This window comes from Cynara cardunculus, assembly GCF_001531365.2.
Source record: "Cynara cardunculus var. scolymus isolate 2C chromosome LG 12, CcrdV1, whole genome shotgun sequence".
In the NCBI taxonomy this organism is placed as follows: domain Eukaryota; kingdom Viridiplantae; phylum Streptophyta; class Magnoliopsida; order Asterales; family Asteraceae; genus Cynara; species Cynara cardunculus.
In genome coordinates, this window is record NC_037539.1 from 1271682 (window position 1) to 1294555 (window position 22874).

General features: G+C 34.0%; 3 protein-coding genes across 3 annotated transcripts; 2 read left to right on the forward strand and 1 right to left on the reverse strand.

Moving 5' to 3' along the window:
- Positions 1-570: 570 nt before the first annotated feature.
- Positions 571-7357, forward strand: LOC112522905 (methyltransferase-like protein 5). Its single transcript, XM_025132241.1, has 9 exons — positions 571-739; positions 876-932; positions 2496-2593; positions 2721-2790; positions 3914-3962; positions 4875-4963; positions 5054-5101; positions 6326-6385; positions 7052-7357. Exons 1-9 carry the CDS (start codon positions 680-682, stop codon positions 7160-7162), a joined length of 642 nt encoding a protein of 213 aa, XP_024988009.1. The 5' UTR covers positions 571-679; the 3' UTR covers positions 7163-7357.
- An 808-nt stretch (positions 7358-8165) lies between these two features.
- Positions 8166-12399, forward strand: LOC112522428 (uncharacterized protein YuxK). Its single transcript, XM_025131528.1, has 3 exons — positions 8166-8549; positions 9418-9585; positions 11664-12399. The coding sequence occupies exons 1-3, from the start codon at positions 8300-8302 to the stop codon at positions 11885-11887; spliced, it is 642 nt and encodes a 213-aa protein (XP_024987296.1). The 5' UTR covers positions 8166-8299; the 3' UTR covers positions 11888-12399.
- Positions 12400-13734: 1335 nt separating this feature from the next.
- Positions 13735-20223, reverse strand: LOC112522565 (chaperone protein dnaJ 16). The gene is made up of 11 exons (XM_025131768.1): positions 19837-20223; positions 18183-18306; positions 17956-18038; positions 17737-17848; positions 17556-17660; positions 17229-17279; positions 16400-16489; positions 16187-16295; positions 15746-15894; positions 15598-15651; positions 13735-14183 (listed from the first exon to the last, which is right to left on the reverse strand). The coding sequence occupies exons 1-11, from the start codon at positions 19971-19973 to the stop codon at positions 13956-13958; spliced, it is 1242 nt and encodes a 413-aa protein (XP_024987536.1). The 5' UTR covers positions 19974-20223; the 3' UTR covers positions 13735-13955.
- Between the last annotated feature and the right edge of the window lie 2651 nt (positions 20224-22874).

Here is a 22874-nt window from a genome sequence, read left to right on the forward strand (position 1 = left end):
ATTTCTTTTTATTTCAATACTCTTATTATTTTGTAAAATTTATTTTTTTAGTTTTTCTCGATTTTCTATTATGAATCCAAACTTTTCAATATTTTTTAAACTTTTATACTTAAAACAGAAAAATAATAGCTATATATGACAAAAAATTAAATATATAATTTTTATAAAATAATATTTTAGATTGGATTGGATTACGTCTGAACAATAAAAAAGCAAGATTGAGTTGGAGTTGAAGATTGTATAGGTAAATGAGATATAAAGTAACATTTTAATTGATATTGAGTTGAAAAAAATTGTGAATAAACATGGTAAAGAAATGAGACCGGTTGAAGTTAAAGATTATGAAGTCGATGAAAAAGAAAGTAACATTTTAATTAAGATTGAGTTAAAAGAGATTCTGAATAAAAATAGTATTAAAATACATTACTGATTATGACCACTGATTTATTACCGTTACCGTTTATCAGGATTAGTCCATTCTTACGGAATAAATATGCCATCTGACAAATGAGGAGTTGTTCTGAATTCTGATTCCGAAAGAGGATATGAATCCAAAAAAGCCCAATTGGCCCACCGGCCAATATTGAAGTGAATTGATTCTCTAGGGCTAGATTCTGGTTTATACGCTTGTCGACGTTCAGACTCATGAATCATCCATACATCCATTAGAGTTTAACAGATGAAGCTCAAGCAATTAGAAAGTCTACTTGGTAATCTTCAACAATTCGACAATCCTAAGGTAGATTCATACACAATCATATACTTTGCGTATCCAATTGTTTTCTTATCGCTTTTTTTTTTCATACTGAATTGCAAAAAATCGAAGGTTAGATTCAAATGTCACATCAACTGTTTGATTTCTATATGAATTGCAGATTGAGCTGGAACAATACCCAACTGGAGCGCACATTGCTTCTCGTATGCTCTACACGGTACTTCTTTTATCTTCGTTTTGTTCTATTTTCAATTGTTTTTGTTGTTTTGCCTTTTTTTGAACTTTGATACTTGTATGTTTGTGTTTAGATGGAATTCTAGGTTTAGAATTGAGATTGGATCTCATATGTTCATATTTGAACCGATTTTGCTCCCAATTCTATTCAGCCGGATTCTAGGTGGGTCTGTTTCTTAATGGCGGTTGGTGCAATGGTACAATACGAAGTCTACGACCTAATTGTTTTGATTTCGATCAGAGATATGGGTGTAGGAGTTCATTTGTAGTCTCAATAAGAAAAAGGAATCATGGGTTCTGTCGAAATTGTGTTTCTAGTTTACTTGATGCTAGTTAACACCGACATTTGATCTATAAAAATGATGCATACAATCCGCTTTTGAGATTAGAAGGATGAAAGGGGTGTAAACGAATTGGACAAGAAAGTTAGGGGCCGATTACCCAAACTCTTACCTGTTAAGCGCTTTTCAGTAAGAGTCTGATACTCCAACTTACCTTACTAGTTAAGATTGTAGTCCATCAAAACAGTATTATATGTAACAATTAACCCGGTAAGCGCTTACCGTGTAAGAGTCGTTAGTCTCACTTATCGGGTAAGACCCTCCATCTTTATCCTCGCTCTTACCGAGTAAGATTCTCGGCCCTTGCCATGTTCATCTGGGGAGGTAAATAACCTGGTAAGCGCTTACCAGTTAAGCGTTTAGTAAACGACCCCTTACACTCCAAATTTAGTGGTTTCAACTTTCTAGTGAATGGTTTAATGAAGTTATAGTCCATTTGGCCAAATAAGAACCAGACTTGATCAGCTAAAATAAAATACAGATTGTGACTTTTGAGGGGAATCAATCACTTTTCAGCTTCAATTTTTATATGAGTCGCTTTAGTTTTTTGGGAAAATAACGAGATACTACATAAAGCTTGATCACAAATGCTTTGATTTGAATAAGTTCTAATCCATATATGACTATGTAAGGTAGTTCGATGATGTCCAATAAATGTTGTGTTTGTTTGGAGAGGAATATGTTGGTGGAATAGTTTGTTTAGAGCTTCAACATATTCTCCAAATTGGAGATTTTGGAGTTTTTATCCTATTATTTTGCACCAACAGATCCTCTAATATTGAGAAAGTGGGAGAGTGTGTAAAAATCTGCAAATTTGAAGAACCCTCGAAACTAAAATTCTGGTAGGGAAGAAACAATATTTATGTTTCCACAAATTAGATGTTGGAGGTTTGCGAGGACATTAACTGTATTGAATATTTTAACAATATTATTAATGCCCGAATCTCCAAAATCAGGAACCTGTTGGAGTTGGATGTATTTTTCTAGAGATTTTTCCTTCTTCGTTTTTGAGAAATTACAAAGAAACTGTTGGAGAAGAGCCATGTATTATGGAACAGTGGCAATGCAAGCTTTGTTGATAGAACTCCTAATTGTTATCATTTCTTTCTTGGAGAGAGACATGTTAATTTCTTTGATAGTTTCTTTTTCTCCCCCTATCTAGCTTCGTAAAATGAATGCTTTTTTGTTCATTTTTACTTGACTAGGCAGAGAATTCATTTGGGGATGTGAGCAACAAAGTAGTAGCGGATTTCGGATGTGGGTGTGGCACATTAGGTCTTGCTGCTACTCTCCTCGATGCAGAGTGAGATTTTCTAACTTTCCCATTGGCCTCTTCTACATTGTTTTTTGTCAGATTTTGTGTTCAACATCTGGGATGTTTTATATGTATCTGCGATTCGAGTCTTTGACTCTAAGTTGGTGTTTAATAGACATGTGATTGGCCTAGATGTTGATGACGAGTCCCTTGAAATTGCATCAATTAACGCGGAGGATCTTGAGGTAAATTCTTCTTTTCTACTTGTGGTTCTTTTTTGTTACTAATATGAACTTTGGAAAAAAAATGCATTATTAGGTCAATACTGATTAGATACTAATGGTGTTGAAGTCTAGGCGAGTAGGATGCTAAAGTGTTTGATTTCATACATATTTTTACTAAAATGTTTAATTGTTTGTCTAATGTCTTAAGCCACCCTTTAAAGAAAGACAAATAATCTTTTGGACCCAAACCAAGGTCATCATTTTTGATATTGATATTAATGGGCTAACATGTAATTTCACCTTGGAATCTTTATTAAGAAAATGAATTGTTGATTTTCTTGACATTTCAAAAGAAACATGCTGTAGTTTCCATAGGAGAATGGGAGTAGTTGTTCAAGACACGAAAACCATATACTCCCTCCATCCCAAAATAAGAGTCCACTTTCGAAAGTAAGTGTGTGCTTTCCAATTCTATCCTTAATTATGAGATAGAGAAATTCATTACGTTCTCTATTATAAAGGGTAAAATTGTCATTTTAGTTTATAAAAAGTGGGATCTCTTATATAGGCACCAAAAGGGTCTTCAAGTGCTTAGAAGTAGATCTTGAGAGCATCTCCAACAAATTCTCTAAAATAGAGAAAATGCGGGGCTTTTGTTTTCTATTTTGTTCCAAAAAATTATCTATATGGTTCTCTAAAGTAGAGAAAACTAGAGAAATCTCGAAGTTTAGAGAATTCTCTAAAACTTGATGTGTGGAGAGAGAAATTATTTTTTTATTCATTCCCACCAATGAGATTGAGTCACTATTATATTATATAAATTATTTTTTTATTCATTCCCACCAATGAGATTGAGTCACTATTATATTATATAAATTATTTTTAAAAAGTGGATTGAGATATGATAAATTTATAGAATATTTTAATATTATAATGAATGTTGAAATCTCTAAAATAAAGAATCTGTTGGAGTTAAATGTAATTCTTTTTAGAGAAATTATAGAGAATCTGTTGGAGATGCTCTAGGACCAAAATATAGAACTACTTTTTCTAGCATCCTACTTCCAAACGGGATTTCGACATCATCAAACATCCTTGATCATCTATTATAAGAGATTCTTAGCATTATTGTGATATGTATCAGGTCGAAATGGGTTTAATTCAATGCGAAATCAAGAACTTAAGATGGCAAGGTCTCTCTCTCTCTCTCTCTCCCCTCTCCTCTCTTTCTCGCCCTCTCTCCGTGATCTTAGCACCATTTTATAAAGTTCCATTTTATTGTATGCAATGCCATGTTAGGAATATTGTGATCTTGTCATTTTTTTGCATTTTAATGACTATCAGATTATCATCTTTGTGCTATTGCATCGGTGATTCATTTATCACATATATCACACTCGCAGACTGACATAATACTCCCTCTGTCCCAAAATAAATGTTCACGATGAAAAAAAGACAATTTTAGAAATGTAATTATCACACTTTTTAATTAACTAAGGGACTGTTTGGTTGGTTTCCCATTAAGTCCTGTATGGATAAAGTTGTCTGTATAATTGGGAAAGGGTTTGTTTGTGAGGGTTTTTCCATAGATGCAAGGAGCGTGTTTTTAATTGGGAGGGGCAGTTTTGGAAAAAAAACTTGGCTTTCTACATAAAGATCCCCGTATAAGCTTACTGAATAAGTCACTTTCTATATCATTTAAGCCACTACGAAACAATCATGTATAGCTGACCGAATAAGCTGAGTCTCATTAAGCTGCTAACAAACAAGCCCTAAATGACAATTTTACCCTTAATAGCAGAGGGAGTAATGAGTTTCTCTGTCTCATAATTAAGGATAGAACTGGAAGTAGGCACCGACTTTTGAAAGTGGATGCTTGTTTTGGGACAAGCCAAAATAGAAATTTGGACACTTATTTTGGGATGGAAGGAGTAATCCACATTGATATGTTCGTTTGCTTGGTCAATTTACGGACCTAGGATGATTGATATTTAATTTTGATTCTCCATTTCGAAGAAATTTTGGAGAATCTGTTGGAGATGCTCCTAATTTCGCAATTGTATCTTTACGAGAACTTAACTACTAAAATGGTGTTATCTTTGAAGGCCAAATTGTTGATACCGTTGTAATGAACCCTCCATTTGGAACGCGAAAAAAAGGTGCTGACATGGAGTTTCTGTCCACCGCATTGAAGGTAAAACTGATGGCATGGATCGCACTTTTAACTTCTCGAGTGTGTTTTTACCCCTATATTTAAGTGACGTAATGCATACGAACTTATCAGGTTGCTTCTCAAGCCGTTTACTCGTTACACAAGACAACAACACGAGAAGTAAGTCCCTGTTTTTGCTTTCGATTCATGATTGCCAAGTACTTGCCCGTTGTCACATAATAATTACATTTGATATCCCACATAGATTATAAGAAGTGTTTGATCATTAACCGTACGTTTTATTTATCGTTTGATAATGACAAAATAGACAAATCTTGTGGCTCAAATTCACGTCAACTATGACTGATAAGTTGGTTGTTAGCTGGAAGTCTGGAACAGTAGTTGGCTAATAAGTAATTGTTAGTTGATAGACTGATCATGTTTAGTAAGAGCTTCTCCAACACATTCTCCAAAATGGAGAAAATAAAGATCTTGGGGATTTTGGGCAATGTTTGATGAGCTTATTGAAAAGTTTGATACGCTAGTTGTTAGCCGAAACGATAGTTGTTGGCTATTAAGTAACTGTTAGTTGATAGACTGATCATGTTTGGTAAAAACTAGATGACAATATAAGATAACCTAAAATAACATGTTTTGAAAAATATAAGGGAAATTAGTGGAAATCAAAGTGGAAAAAGTTTTCTAAAGCTTATCGAAACGCTACTTGAAGTAATGTTTCAAAAAGCTAGTTTATGGCTGCCTAAACGGCAGTTTTTCAATAAGCTAAAAAAATAATCGGGCTAATAGTTGCCAAACATGGCCATCATCACTCGTCATTTTGTTGTAACGAATACAGGAACGTAAGTACATAGATAATTTTTTTTTTTTGCAATTTTCACAGTACATCCCGAAAACGAAATTGTTCCATTTTCATAGGACATCGTTAAACAAACATGTTCATGATTCATAGGGAATGAAGGAAAACTGAGAACATATCGTAAGAACTGCCATTCCAGCTCGTTTTGCAGCTCAAAATCTTGTTCTAATGGTTTAAGGGCCTGTTTGGTTAGCAGCTTAATGGAATCACAACTTATTTGGGCAGCTATACATGACTGATTGATAGTGGCTTAATGTTATATAAAGTGGCTTAACCAGTAAGCTTGTAGAGGGGAGCTTTATGTAGAAAGCCAAGTTTTTCTAAACCTGTCCCTCCGATTAATAAACACGCTCAGTCCATCTGTGAAAACCCCCTCCCAATCTATATAGACAGATTAATCCACACAAATAGCTTTATTCATAAAGGACTTGATGGAAAACCAACCAAAGGTTAACATTTCCGGAGAAGAATGATTTGATCATTTCTCTTGCAAAATTTGAATCTTTTTCCTGGTGTGGTGATTGTAGCATATCAAAAGAGCGGCATTGCGAGATTATGGTGCTAGCAGCGCGGAGGTTTTATGCGAGGTACGTCAAATTCACTCGAGCTTTACCTTATAACTCTTCCTGTTCGGCCATGCTTGGCTTCCAAAAGCTAGCTTATTTTCTAAGTTTATTGAAAAAGACTCGTTTGGTCAGCCATTCAAGTAGCGTTTCAATAAGTTCCACGAGTTTTTTTCTTCCAATTATGCCCTTCAAGTAGCGTTTCGGTATGTCCTTTTATCTCGTTTTACACTTTCATCTAATTTTCATCTAGTTTATCGGCTAATAGCCGGTTCCCAGCCAACAACCTGCTTTTCTGCTAACAACTACCTTCTCTGCCAACAATGACCTTTTTGGCTAACAACCAGTTTATCAGTTATTTAGCCAAAGATAGCCTTACGATCCGTTTGTTTGCAGCTTAATAGGACTTGCAACTTATTCGGTCAACGATACGTAATTGTTTGGTGGTGGCCTAATGATATAGAAATGGCTTATTCAGTAAGCTTTTAGGGGGAACTTTATGCAGAAAACCAAGTTTTTTTTCCAAATATTCCCCCCAATTAGAAAATTTATTCCTTGCATCTACGAAAAAAACTCTCTCAAACAAAAACCTTCTCAATCTATACAGACAAATTATTATACATACATGACTTAGTTGTTTTTAGCTTGTTCAACTATATATGTTTCTTAACCGAGCTTGCAAATTTCCAGCTTCGATACGATCTCCCAAAACAATACAAATTTCACAAGAAAAAAGACGTTGATATCGCTGTGGACTTGTGGCGGTTCGTTCCTAAACCAAAACATGAATCTTCTTCATGACGAAAACTCTTGCATCGATCGCTCATAAAATTTGTTGATTTATGTAATTCTGATGTTCGTGTTCATATTAATCTTGGATTTTATGGAAGGATTTTGAATTTTTGGAGTGTTTGGTTTGTAGGGTTTGGAATCGAATTGAAATTATATGGATTGTAGAGTTCAAGAAAATTATTTAAGAATTATAATTACTAGGGATGAAGCTGGTACAGTACCAAGTTTTTTTTTTTTTTTTTTTCTTCTGTGTATCAATCAGTTATAATTGGTACATAAATTCTTGTATCGTGTACCAACCACGTGTACTTGATACCGACTTTTTTTTAGGTTGATACATGTTTTTTTAAGTAAATAATATTTATATACGACAAATAGAACAAATAAACTTACACATTCTTCTCACTCTTGGTGAGGTTTGAGCCCCTGACTTGTTAGGAGGCCAAAGACTCACATACCGCTAGGCCAAAGGCCATTTGGTTGGACAACGTACTTTCAAAATTTCTATTTTAGTATCTAAGATGTAAAGTTTTAAACATTTAAGTACCTGGGTATTCGGTTGAAACATTAACCGTTTACCATGCTGATGTGACGAGTAATGTGGTATTTAACTCAGTATTATTTGCTGACATAAATATCTTAATATAAAATTAGTTTTTTGGTTTATTAGAAGAAAAAGTTAATGTTTCAACCGTTCATCCGAAAATTTTAGAAAATTTAAATGTTTAATATTTTACATGATGGGTATTAAAATGAAAGCTTTAAAAATATGTTACTTAAAATAAGAATCAAATTAAAATACGTAATTTTTTTTTTTATGCTATTTGATTTTTCTTTCCAACATTACTTGCCGGATTTTCTCATTAATATATTTTTGTTTCCAAAAAAGAAAACAAGGAACAGCGGAACATGTACGGTCTAAAGTAACAAAAAATGCTAGCGTTCGATTTCACGTCGCTAGAATCTTGACGGTTTAAAACGTATGAACCTCTCGTTAGACGGTGGACGCCGAAACACTTGATAATTTCTCGTGCTTGGAGTTCAAGGAACGAAAAAAGGAACTAATTCCAAGTTTCAAACCTGTGGAAAGTTTCTGTTCACGAATTCGAAGAATTTTCCTGTAATATGCTCGATTGATATGAGAAAATGACGATGATGATGTTAAGGAGCGGTTTACCGGCGGCGAGAAGATTGATTTTTCTACGTTTCTTCTCATCATCGTCGGCCAAAATTGATGCGATGCGTTCTGGTGGTGTTGCCAGTGGTTTAGCGGCAGAGGATCTGCTGTTGGACGAAGAATCTGCTCCGACCACCGCTGTAAAGTCTAATATAATACCTACGCTTCTACAGCCGCGCGTTGTGGTCTATGATGGAGTCTGTCATCTCTGTCACCGAGGTTTGGTCACGATTCCTGCTTATGGTTGATAAAATATGCTTTGTAGTTTGTGATTTGGCGGTCTAAATTGTTTGATCTTTGTTCCAATCCGTAAAACCTTTGGAAAGTCTGGCTCGTTATATCTTTGTATCTTCATAATTTGTTGTTGAGCTGTTCGTGCATTTCACACATAATGTTCAAATTTAGGGTTAACTGATGATTAGTGATTACAATTCCAGTTTACTAAGCATGTCTATTTTTGTTCCTCTAATTATGCTTTTGGAAGCTGGATAGGATTACCTGCCAGTGAAAAAACCTGGATTCCAACATTTTTGCAGGCAGGCAATTAGAAATTGATGGCTGAAATGAGATGTTAATGATTTATTTCCGGAGAAATAATGTCTGATTTTAGCATTTTCAATTCAGCAATTACTCATTGAATGCTAAAATGAGATGTGTTTTGTACCACCACTAGGGAACTAGCAGAAGACCCAGTCCATGCTCACAACCCATGTGTCACAGGATCTCACATGCTCAAGGGTCTGTTTGGTTGTTTTCCATTAAGTCCTGGATGGATAAAGATGAAGGAGTGGATTATCTGTCTGAATAAATTGAGAGGGTTTTTGTTTGCAAGAGTTATTTCATAGATGGAAGGAGGTGTTTTTGTAATTGGGAGGGGCAAGTTTGGAAAAATCTTGGCTTTGTGCATAAAACTCCCCCAAGAAGCTTACCGAAGCCACTTTCTATATCATTAAGCCGCTACCAAACAGTCATGTATAGCTGACTGAATAAGTTCTGTGTCTCATTTAGCTCATTAAGTTGTTAACAAACGCCTTAAAGTTTACCCCTTCACAAGAAACTTTGGATGATCTTTAACTTGTTTCTGTAGGGGTGAAAGTTGTTATTAAAGCAGACAAAGATAGGAGAATCAAGTTCTGTTGCCTACAATCTAAGGCGGCTGAACCATACATGAGAATTTGTGGTGCCGATCGTGAGGATGTTCTTCGTCGTTTCTTGTTCATCGAAGGACCAGAGGCATACCACCAAGGGTCGACTGGTTAGTGCTCTTTTTTATACTAATGTTCTTGTTTATTTATATGGTCTACTTCTTCCACCATTAAAGAGCTTATGCAGCCACCTACAAGACGTATAAGTCCTCGCATTAGAAGTCATACTTGGTTCATGGGATTGCTGTCAAAGTTAAGTCACTTTTAGTTTGATATACATGGGTTCTTTCTGCAAATGTGGATCCTTGTTGGCATGAACAGGTTCTGGATGGTAATTTTATTGAGTAATTGACATTTGTTAGTTGTAACTGCAGAAATTCCAACAAAAAAAAACTATGCATGGACACCTTGAACATTTTGTCTCAATTTCTGCCATTACAATGTTTTTTTCTGAAAGCTAAACCAATTACCAATTTACCATGGTTAGAAGTGTTCATGTTTTCTAAGTGTTAATGTGTTATTTTTTCTTTTTTGAGATTTATGCGGCTGCAATGTTTTTTTAAGCCAAGCCAAGTACAATGATTACAAATGCTGTGCACTCTATTATAATTTAAGGTGCCTATCGTAAATGAGTGGTGGCTTGGGTAATGCCATTCGATGAGACGATGATGGATCTAGAGTTTCTTTGGGGACATACCAACCGACAGTTTAGACTGAAATGTTGCTTAAGAAGGAGAGTAGGTTGTGAACAATGTTTGATTGTGAAGAGAGAACACAATGCCTTTATACTCTCATGTCATGAAAATTGCAACTACTTCATTTTGGGACTTTTTTTCTTTTTAGAAAGTTCTAAGATTTGGAGTTGGTTGTTTGCTATTTATCACCATTAAAAGTAGATTTTAGGTATGAATTTGGGTTCCCAATATTCATTTAGTTCGTCTTTGCTTGATGTTATTTTAGGTATTTGACTTGATTGGCTTCCTGACACTCACAAATCTGATAGTCAATCATTTTGCTTAAACTATATGCCAAGTTATTCATTGATGGTTGGAATGTGATTCAACAATAATAGTTTTCGGGAGCTACTTCAAGACTTGCAAAAGAAACTTTATACTCTACTCAGAGAACAGTTTTGGATAATTATATATGTGCAACTGTGCTGGGACAAACGATTTCCAAGATGGTAAAATCTTTAGACTTAAGCTCCTACTAAGAAAATTTGCAGATTTAAAATCAAGTATGAGACAGGAATAAAGGACACATAGAATGAAGGGACCTATTTGGCTATTTGTGAACTGTAATAGTCAGGGGTTGTTTTCCAATTGCTGGCCTCCTCTTATTGGGTAAGAGACTCTTAACTTGGTAAGTGGTGAGGTTGTTAATTACACACTTTGACCGATAAATGATGCTGATTGAGATGCTGACTCAGTAAGGCAGGAAAGACTCTTACTCGATCAGCGCTTATCCAGACCAAACCTCTTACCCAGACCAAACTCTTACCCCTTTAGCGCTTACCCAGGTTGTGTTGGTTAACACCCCCTTAGTTTTTCTTTGACATTTTTAGGTCTCAACATTTTGATTCATATTTTTAGGTATGAACATTTAGTGGTCGTTTACTAAACACTTACCTTGGTAATAGCTTACTGGTTCAATTACCTTACCGGGTAAACATAACAAGGACCGAGAATCTTACTGGTAAGAGGGAAGGCAAAGATCAAGGGTCTTACCCGGTAAGTGAGGGTGATGACTCTAACCCAGTAAGCTCTTAGCGTGTTTAAGACACTTAATCAACAATCCATTTTGATGAAGGGGAATGTTAAATAATCTACTATCTCTTGCCGGCAAGTGCTTACCGGGTAAGTGTTTGGTAAATGGCCCTTTAGATGTTTAGGTATGAACATTTAGATTCATATATTTTTAGGTAATTTGGATTAATGTATTTTAAGGTATGAACATTTATGGGGTGTTTGGTTCAAGCGGGGGGGATGGAAATGGGAATGAAAGTGAAAATGACAACCATGAATGAAAATTTGGGCTTATGAGGGAATGAACTCATTATATTATATAAAAATAAACAGTTTCTTTTATTTTCAATCCCATTAACTACTGCTAATACCTCAAATCGAACACTCCCTAAAATTCATATATTTTAGGTATTATAAACATTTGGATTCATATATTTTTGCAGCTGCACTGAAGGTGCTTTCTTACTTACCATTACCGTACTCGGCATTAAGCACTCTCATGATCGTGCCAACTCCCATAAGAGATGCTGCATATGACTACATTGCCAAGCGCCGATACGAGTGGTTTGGCAAGGATACAAATTGCTTGGTGTTGAAAGAGAAGGAATTGCTTGAACGGTTCATCGATAGAGACGAAATGGTTAAGAAGAAATGGTCAGATGACTAATTCTGCATCTTTAAGGTTATATACCTAAAGAGTAAGATTCAGGGAAACACCCAAAAAAAATGAAAAATTGAAAAACACTCTAATAACCGTTCATCTGTAATACAGATATGCACATGTTCATACAAGTAATTGAAGATGTTTCTTGGATTCTATGCGTGTATATACTGTTCAGATGAACGGTTATTAGAGTGTTCCTCGGTTTTTTATTTTCTTACGGCTTTCCTCTGAACCTTACCCTATACATAAATATCTCTTTTTTCCATATCTCAGCAAGAAGCTTAGTTTTAGGTTGTAAATAAGTAGCAAGGTTACAAAGTGAGTTGGGGGGGGTTAGTCTGTTGATGAAGGGAAAGAATAGAAATCCAAATCGTTCTTCTATTTTCCGAAATGTTCATCTGAGTCCTCGTAACTCGGAATCCGAAGGAATTGTTTGGTAACATGAACGGGGAAAGTTCGAAACTGAACGGTTACGGATTGTGGTACCTGTTGGCTAAATTTACACTTATTACTTGTTAAATGCACACCTACTTACTAATTTCCTTTTCATAAACACCGGCTTCAAGATTGAAGACCAACTTTTTTTTGTTTTTAATATATGATTTGACCTAATTTTGATGTAAATGTGCACGCATATAACATCCATAAACAAATTTTGTATAAGGACATGGGTATACATGTAAAATTTTAGACAAAATGATGGGATTTTTGAAGGAACCATAACTATGGGTTTTGAAGAAATTTCAACTTATTTAGGCATTTAGCAAATCATTGATACAAGTTATTTGAACAAATCCATTTATTATTATTTGAAGATGGTTCATAAATGCTCGTATAACTTGTAAAAGCTTATATAAAAATGGTGTATTAACTCGTGAGATTTCTAAGAAATGGTGTATCATGTGCTGTTTCATATGATTTTTTTAGTTTATGGTTAGAATTTAACATAGTGATTAACATATATTTGTTTCATGTGTATTCAGCGTTCACAATGTGAAGCTTTTTCGTGTGTTTGTGGGAAAAAAATACATGTAAAAAAGTTTCAGGTTATGAACTGAATACATATAAAATTAACACATTGTGAAACAAATATTTGTTAATCAATATATTAAATATTATACTTGGATGGAAAAAAACATGTAAAAGGAACATTTTATAAAAGTTCTTATGGATCTCATAAATTTTAAAGTTCTTAAATGATTAAGTCTCTCTCTATATATATATATAATCTTAAACTAGAACGGTACCCGCACAAAGCAACGAACTATATCTTCATTTTAATGTTTCTTTACATTTTGTCCGTTGATATAATACGATTTATGTGGTTTTGAGAAATATAATGTTTTTTACGATTTAGTGAAGTAATTTATTATTGACTTAACAATAAAATTTCATAAAGATAATGATTCTATTAGAACTTAATGATTATTCTAATTATATTTTAGATTTTTTATATTTAAAATGAGATGTTCATCACGTATTTAATTATTTTTATCTGCAATTAGTTATACAAATTCAACAATAGGGCTTTAATAAGTTGTACTTACGCACAATTTACTTGTAATCTTAAATTTTAAATATTATGCATTAATACACAGTATTTCATCCATAAAGAATGGTTTTTAAAATTTTTTGTCAAATGCTTTATAATACAGTATAGATAAACAATTTTATCTTTAACAAGTCCGAAAAACATAAATTTAATTACAATCTAATATTTCATACAAATTAATTTTTTTTACAATGACAAAAAGTAAAAGTAAAAGTAAAAATGGTAGTGATTCTATCATACAAATAAAAGCCCAAAGACATGTTTTCATGAATAACTTAACAAATTTACAGCTTCAAGAAACAAAAATGAAGTCATAATAACATAAAAACCATAACAAATTTACAGATTAAGATGACAAGTTTTCCAAAAGAAAAAAAGAAAACTCTTGTTTTATAGAAATCCTATCTTAAAAGCAACAGTAGCAAAATGTACAAACACAAATGCATGATGAATACAAATGCTATATAGATTTGTTATTTCCATTCAGCAGTTTCTTTTCACATCATCTTTCATTTCCATTCAGCAAGTTTTCCTCTTGTCAACCTTTACATGAATATTGAACCATTTCTTCTTCTTTCCTCGATGGTCCCTTGACGACGCCTTTTGATGCCCATCTTCTTTCGACTCTTTTCGGTTTTTACTTCTACGACCACTGCTACTAGTACTACTACTGCTACGTTTTGTTGTTGGGCTTGTAGTTGTGTACGACGCATGTATCTCGTTTCTTTCTTTAAGAAGCTCATCAATCTACCAAAACAGTTAATCGTACCTTTTAATTTGACAATGTAAAATCATAATCCAAATATTATGCAACAGCCTAGAGTAGAGGGATCCTTGCGGGTGAGTTTGGTACATAAACAGAACTGAACTGGCGAATGTGTGGTAGGCAGGTGAAAATTGTGCAAGTTCGTAGGGTTTTTTATCTGACATGGGTAGTTTAATAATATCTCCAATGAAAGGTTTTCATAAGCAAAAGATGTCATTCTTATAAGTCACTACCATCAGAGAGAGTTCTAAGCCACTCACATTTTAGTATTTACGTTGAATTTTGTGTGAAATGACATTTTATTAATTTTTATATATTTTTTACTTTCGTTATTAAAAATATAATAAGCATATCATGTTGAAAAAGATACATGTGCCCACAAAAAGGGTTCTTATAAGAACCCAGTTTTTGCAATTTTTTTGCCAAATCATTTCCAACTCACCAAATCAATAACCTATATAAAACCCCATAATGATAGTTTTTATAAGAACCCATTTTGTAGGTCCTAACTCCTACGTATAATATAAGTTAAATAAATATATACATATTAATTATTATGTTATTATGTTACTAACAGATTGTCACTCCACACAAACTTCAAGGTAAAAACAAGGTTCTTGTACAAGAACTCAAACTCAAAGAAGGTGAGGTAGTTATAAGAACTCTCTACAATGTTTGGTTCTTGTAAGAAGCTATATTTTGAGTTATTATGATCCCATTGGAGAAGCTCTAATTTACCAATCTTGTCACATCTCACTGATTTTTGTTTTGACTATTTGGTTTGGGATAGAAAAATTGATATTATTGTCCCAGTCAATCCTAACTTATCTCAGTCTCACTATCGTACCAAATACGGGACAAGAAGTTTTTGTTCTGACTTGTACCGTGACACATGATTATGGAAACAAGTTCAAGTCTTGATCAAGTGTTCTAACTCACTGACCCAAATCGGTAACTATAAAATGATGACAATGGAAAATTATTTTCTTTTTATACAACTAAAATCGGTTGTGCAACATCCCGGACTGATAGAGGAGGTATCCAATTCCTTACAAGGCAACCTTCGTTCTCCTCTCCTAAACCGATGTGGGATCTTACAATCCACCCCCTTGGGAGCCATCGTCCTCGCTTACACACCAGTACGAAACCTGACTCTGACACCATTTGTAACATCCCAAACTAACCGTACCAGATTTTGTCTGTTTTATCCACACCTAGACTCACGGTTCTAAAAAGCGTCTGATAAAGGAAGTGTCCAGTTCCTTATAAGGCAACCTTCATTCCCTTCCCCAACCGATGTCGGATCTTATAAATTATAGAAAAAGAAATGCGAGAATTATCACGAGATGGTGCGAGTGTCGTATTTAAAAGAGATGGGAAAATATTTTTGCTTACCGCTTGCATTTCGTGAGCGTATCTGCTAGTCATCTCTGTGAATTGTGCAAGAACCTGTCAACATACAAAAAACATCGAATACGAGCATTAAACACAGGAGATGCCATTTATTTTGTAGACAGATGAAGCCGATCATTAATTAACTGACCTGTTTATATTCACTTTCAAACTTCGAGAGTTCCAACCGTTTCGACAAAATCTGTGCTTCAACTGCTCTCAGACTTTCCTTTTCTTCTACAAAAGAAGCTGTGCAGATAACTTCTATTGTGTAGCTTACACTTTTAAAGAAATTGTCACCTACAAAAGTAGCCCACAGTATCAACAACCATCATGAATATCTATCAGGTTTTCAAATATTAAGGTTCTCATTTGACCCTGCCCCTCCCGATATAAAAGCCACATTTGCCTTCTTGGCATTGTTACGGTTAAAATGACTTGTTTGCCCATTTGTGACCATTGCAAATGTCAGCAGTAATTTGTTTTTGGCCCCTTAGACTTCTCTATTTTGCCATTATTATGAGATATATGCAAGAAATCTGACTAATAGTCAAACACTTTTTTCTAAACTATATGATCAGTTGCAACTAACCATAAACAGCAAATGTATGCATGCCAGCTTTAATTTCATTTATTTCACACGGCTGAAATCCATCGAGCTTTTGGAAGAATGCAGCATCTGGATCCTTCGCAGATGCCATCTGAAGCCGATTCAACAAGAAATTACAGAGAATAAGATTATGTGAATCGAAGTACCAGTTGAATTGTCACAATTACATAAATCTGTGGCTCAAAATTTACTCACCGAATTAGATGGTCGATCCAATCGATAGACTGGGAAACCAAGAAAATACATTCCAGCAGATGTCACTTTTCCTGTTTTTGCACTATCTTCCTGCAATGGTAATTGATCTTATAAAGTACAGATTATATAATTAACTGGAACTGATATGAACACAACTCCGGCAATCGCATACACTTCCTCCGTCCAAAATAAGTGTCCACTATAAAAAACAAGGGTCCGTTTGGTATCCAGGCAGAACAAGACAGTTGTTCACCATTTGATAAGATGGAATTGTACAAAACTGAACAGATAAAATGACCTATTTACCCTTGATGAGCTGTTTATAGCTTTATATATTTTGATTAATTTATGTAATTTATTAAATTATAAAAAAATAAATATTTTTTACAACAAATTTCATCATTAGAAAGTTTTCGTCAAGAATATTAAAATGACACCAAAATAAAATGTTTATGTAGTTTCCAATTTTTTATTTTATACCGCCAAACGTGGAACAGTGGTCCCTGTTCTGTCTTGGCCAGTGTACCAAACGCACCCTAAATGTTTGGTTTCCCATTCTATCCTTAATTATGAGATGGAGAAATTTTCTCCATCTATTATTAAGGGTAAAAATGTTCAATAGTTAATTAAAAGGTGTAATAAAGTACATATTCCTACAACTTTGTGCTATTTTCATTGTGGACACTTATTTTAGGACGGAGGGAGTAATGAATTGGCCCCTAGAAAGAATATGATTTTGTGAAAATACAGACTTTAAATCTTCTTACACCTAATTAGTTGTAAATGATTTTTGAGTTTCTACTGTTTTAACAGGTAATAGTAATTATACCTGCAGGGCAAGATTCAATCCACCATTTTCTTCCTGATCAAAATACAAAAGCTGCACAAAGTTGAAGCCTTTTAGGTAAACAAGGGGAAATAAAATTGACTTTAAAAATAAAATTCGAGCATATGGTGCAACGAGTAAGATACAACCCATCTGGAATAATACAATAAAGCCTATCTGGCAAAAAATTAACTAAATATCAATCGTTAATGACCATATTGGGAATGGCGAATGACCTAGGCAACTTTTGTTAACATGGAATAGTACATACATATATAAAGGTCACTGGAACTCCATTCAAGTCTGTCAAGGAAAAGACCAGTTACAAACCTTGAACTTGCTCTTGTCTGCGGATTGCACTCGGCAAACTAATCCAGCCTGTGCTTCCTTCTCTGTTATTGTAACAGAATAGAAATGAGCACATTGCTTCTCAACCTGTAAAGAAATGCTAAGATTCCTTATGAACAATAGAATGTAAATAAAACTGGAAAAGAAGAAAGTGACAGCCTACCTTTCTAACAACCGGTTGCCCAAAAGCAATCGGGTGAATAGTAACTGTACCATTTAGTGCCTCCTCTAACACAGTGGCAGATACGGTAGTTTTTATGGGCACTCCAAGTTTGCTGCAACAATATGCATCATATATAAACCTCAAATTCAGAGATGGTTGCAAGCTAAAACAAATGAACAGAAGAAACAAAAGCGTTTGAACGTTTTCATGTCAAAAGACCTGAAAATTGCAGCAAACATGGTATTCATAGCGCCTAAACTTGAAAGATCTAGCTCCAAATCTTGGCCTTCACTTTCAACAGCCTGCACCCATGACTTTTTTGTCAACATAAACCAAATACCCACATCTGTAGATCCTATATAAAAATCAATTGTGAAAAATGGCCAAGCAGAAAAGTAAATTCAGATTTATTTCATGACAATATGAAATATACTGGAGAATTTGACCTCAAAACCAGCAGTGTCATATTGATGCCGTTTATCTGGATCTGACAATATGTTATAGGAAAAGGTTATCTCGTTAAACATATCAGTTGCTTTAGGGTCATTCGCATTCTTGTCAGGATGGTACCTAGGATACAGTTATCAACATAAATTCATCAGCCTCTGAACTGCCAATAAAAGATCTAGCATATGAATACCTTTAGAAGCGATACATTTGCAACAAAACCAAAAGTTTTAATCTACTGAATGTTGACACTTGAGAATGTAGCTCAGAAACTATCATCCCCCCAACTCATAAAACAAACATAAAAGGTCCAGATCCATTTACAGATTGATATACATGTCAAGAGGAAAAAGTATAGACCACATGGGGCATGGCTTAAGAAGCTCATAACTGCAAACTAAGGGAACATCAACCTGAAACTGCTAGCTGAATAGAAATACATCAATTATCTAACTTTTTTGCAAAGCTGTTGTTATCTTGAATTCATAGGCTTTGCAACTTGCAAAACTGGAGCGATATGCGAAAGAGTATTATTTAACCAAAATGAGAATGTTGTTACATGTTTGGGAGGAAGTGATTTGGGGATCCAGAAGATGAAGAAGAGAAGTTATAGGAGGAGAAACAGTGTAGTTTAAAGAAGATATTGACTGACTTCCACCTGATACATATATCAGTTCCATACTCTCAAAACACAATTAAACCAACAAGTATCTATAGAACAATCATGCAGATTTACCTTTCCAAGTGAAAGCATAAAACCCTAAATGAAACCCTAAATCAATGAGGAGTGAGGTCTTAGTTTCATCTTTAAGGACAGTAAATATATTTAAGATGAAACAGAAAATGCCTCTTAAAATCAATTACTTGTAATAATAGCATTATTTACAATGGACTTGGTATCAGTTCTACAATATGTGACAACCGTTCACCTCGACTGTTTTTCATGAACACATTGGTCAACTACAACACCACCAAAAACCACATGATAACACCCACGAGGAGATTCATAGCTATAGGTTATGGTCATCAACATAGAACATGTTTTAATCCGCTCTGCAAGAAGTTTAACCCATTAACCAAAAACATACAGACCCATCTGATGCAAAAGAAATCCCTCAAATATGCACCTAGGCTAGCAAGTTATGTATGATATCAATTATCAACAACGTCCAAAATCCTGCTTTCAACCATATGTGTCATCTAGACCACAAATGATAATAGGCAGGGAAGCCTTCCACTGTATTCAAGGCGTATATTACTTGGTAACATCAACAAACAGCTGATCTGAAGACCTCCCGTACTCAAATAACATTTACTCCAACGCGAAACATCAAGTGTCTAACGATATAAATCGTTTTGGGAAAACTGTGAAAAATCTATAAGACTACAATCACACGGATACCAAGTCTACGTTTAATGATTCATAAGAAATTAAGAATTGCTACTACATCCCCAAAAATACGAATAAACCCTACGAGATCAAAAATTCTAGGTTACCATAGTCATAACGCAGAATTTATCTGTATATCTAGATATAACATACATAACTAATTCAACCGAATGAAAACCTACTTCGAATCATGTACAGAGAAATAAAACCTGACAACTAATTTCTACAAAAATTATCAAAAAAAAAGTAGTAACATAGCTTACTTCAGAGCCAATTTACGATAAGCACTTTTGATTTCTTGATCTGTGGAGTTGCGAGGAACGCCGAGCACCTCGTATGGGTCTCTAAGCGACTGCTTTTCTGCATCACTCTTCTCCGATTTGGACTTATTACCCGGCATTTTCAACGATTTTGAGCTACCGAAAACTCGGAGCTCAGAAAAACCTAAAAATTGTCTTCCAAAATACACAAAAGACAAAGTTTGTCGATATGAAAATTCGAAGGTGAACCGTAATCAATTTCTACGAAATTTGAAGGCCAGATTCCGTTGTGACGGAGAAGTAAAAGAAGCTATGAACAGTTGGAAAAACCCTTGCGTTGTAGAGAATCGCAGCTCCTCATGGTTTGGTGGCTGGCCTCCCTCTTTGGAGGAGAAATGAAGTGTTGTTGATAAAAGTTTTGTCATGGTATGAAATGTTGCAAAAATCCCCCCTTGAGGTTTTGGATATTACAAATACAGTCCTTGTGTATTTTCGGTGCGCTTTTGAAATACAAACAGAAGAAATCGATCACGGTGTAAAGTTTGTGAATACAAATATGCTTGTGTAATGAACAACTCCGCTCATATTGTTGGTATCCAGTTGCTTGTAGCTCCTGGCAACTGACCTCGTTGGAGAATAACTGACAACCGGAAAAAAAAAAATCGTTGCAATCAACTAGAGCTTCATTACAGCAGGGAAAAAAGCAGATATAGGATTTTCACTGATTGAAAGACCTAAGTTTGTTAGACTGTGTTAATAAAACGTTTTTTACATGAATCTTTATGGACTAGCTATATCAGATATGTTACAAGCTGACATTATTAAAAGAAAAATGGCTATGCATACTGCTTCACCATTAACAACAGAAACATTGGCAACCCTGGTGCCAACATAGTTTTGTACCTAGGGTATACTGTTTTAGAAAATCTGGAATTTTGGGAAATTTTACTCCAACAGCTATGCTAAACTCTCTTAAAATAGAGCAAAAAATGAGAGAGAATGGAGAATTCCCCAAATTTGGAAGAAAATATAACATACTTGTTGGAGATACCCCAACACTTGTATTTAGAATAGAAGTAGATGTAAAAAAAAAGTATGTGGTGGGACCGTTAAAGATGGTAAAAAAATTCACATCATGTCGAAACAATTTTGTGATGCCATAAGACCCGTTGACAGTAACATGGATCCACCCTTAATTCAGAGACATGTCAGAAAAATTTCATGATGCCATAAGACCCGTTGATAATAACATGGAACCGCCCCTGATTCAGGGACATGGGTTCAACCTTGTTCTTGTCATTTCGTATGAACAAGTCATATATACGTTTCTTGAACAAGGTAAATATATATGGTTCATATGGAACGTTGTTTTGCATTAATCGTTGTAGACTATAATTAATCGTAAGTTAAAACCGAACGACCGGCTCACTTCACGTCTTCACCTATTAGACATTGGTTTATTAGGGATGTAAAATGTAACTTTTGATTGTTAAGGGGGTTAAAATGAAAAAGCAAGTTATTCAAGTATATACATAATAATGACAAAAACAATAAGCATTGCCATTGGTATTATGAAAATAGTGAGTATGTCATCATATGGTATCATTATTCAATTGAGATGTTCCATTATGCAATAATATCTATGTCTCAATGAATTATTAGATTCTTTTATTTATTCATAAATATATAAAATTGGTTTATAAATATACGATATTTTTATATCTGTTAAGTATATAGTACACTGGAAACGTTAAAGCAGTATCGCTGCTTTATCTGATTTGTCTTTCTTATTTAAATAAAATTTAATTTGTTGATAGTATTTCAATTTGAATTCATTTTATGTTCGTTATTAATCAGTGCAAAATACAATAACTATTGTTTTTCATATGTAATAATAATTTATGATGTCGTGAGAAATAAAACTTTATCTGAATTAAATGTTTGTGACGTTGAAATCAGATTTACGTGCTTAGAGAACCAAGATTCTGTTACTACAATTACCCAAAAAGTTTGTTTTAACGGACACTGAATATTGAAATAATAACCAAACATAGTACTTAAACTACGCATCAAATCAAATATTGTATTCATTTTTTTTCCTATAAATGAAGTTTAAATTGGTTTTAAAAAGTAAATAATCAACAATCAGTATCGAAATGATGTTTAACTGATATTTAAAATATATGTATAGTTGTATTACATGTATTTTAGTAATTATTAAATTTTAGCGATTCTGATTCACATTAATTGTGTATTTCTTATGATTAACTGATTATGAGTTTTACAGTAATTTTGCATTTTTATAGAATCATGTGTTAAACAAAAAAAAATAATGATTGTTATAATGCAAGATCCTCGGTTTTCTATACAGTTAGAATCTATCCAATCAGTTATAAATGACTTTAGTTTCGTCACGGAATACCATATGTATGTTAAACCCAAACAGCTATACGTAACTTAAAGAAAGGTACTCAGTTGAAATCTTGTAAAAACGACAATCAACTTTGATGTTAGTTTCAATCACCGAAGTTTGAAAATCAATAAACAGAAAAGCTTTGAATTTTGCTTGAAATTTTTTCGCGTTTGATAATATGGACCGAGTTCAATGTTATTCTTTGTATTTTACTCAATATCAGTTCAAAAATTACAACCAACTTGGCATGTATAACCTTTGAATGAAACTTTTTACAAACTTCGACTGTTTCATTAATATATATATATATATATATATATATATATATATATATATATAATTTCTATACGTATAGGTTAGCTATAAAGAGTAATGTGAAACAAGAACTTATATTGACGATTTATCATCTATCAAAAGTATCGATCTTTCCACAAACAAGCTCACGGATGGCATTCATGATAGTATCAGAAGTCTGAAAGGTATCCAAAAGGTTCTTACCGTATTCCATTTGTTAAACAATTGTTGAGATTAATCATGACAATGAAAATTTTATGAAAATCAAGAGAATTTTGCAAAATGTTTGCACCTGATTTTACAAAAACAAATTATTGATTCAGATTTCAGACTT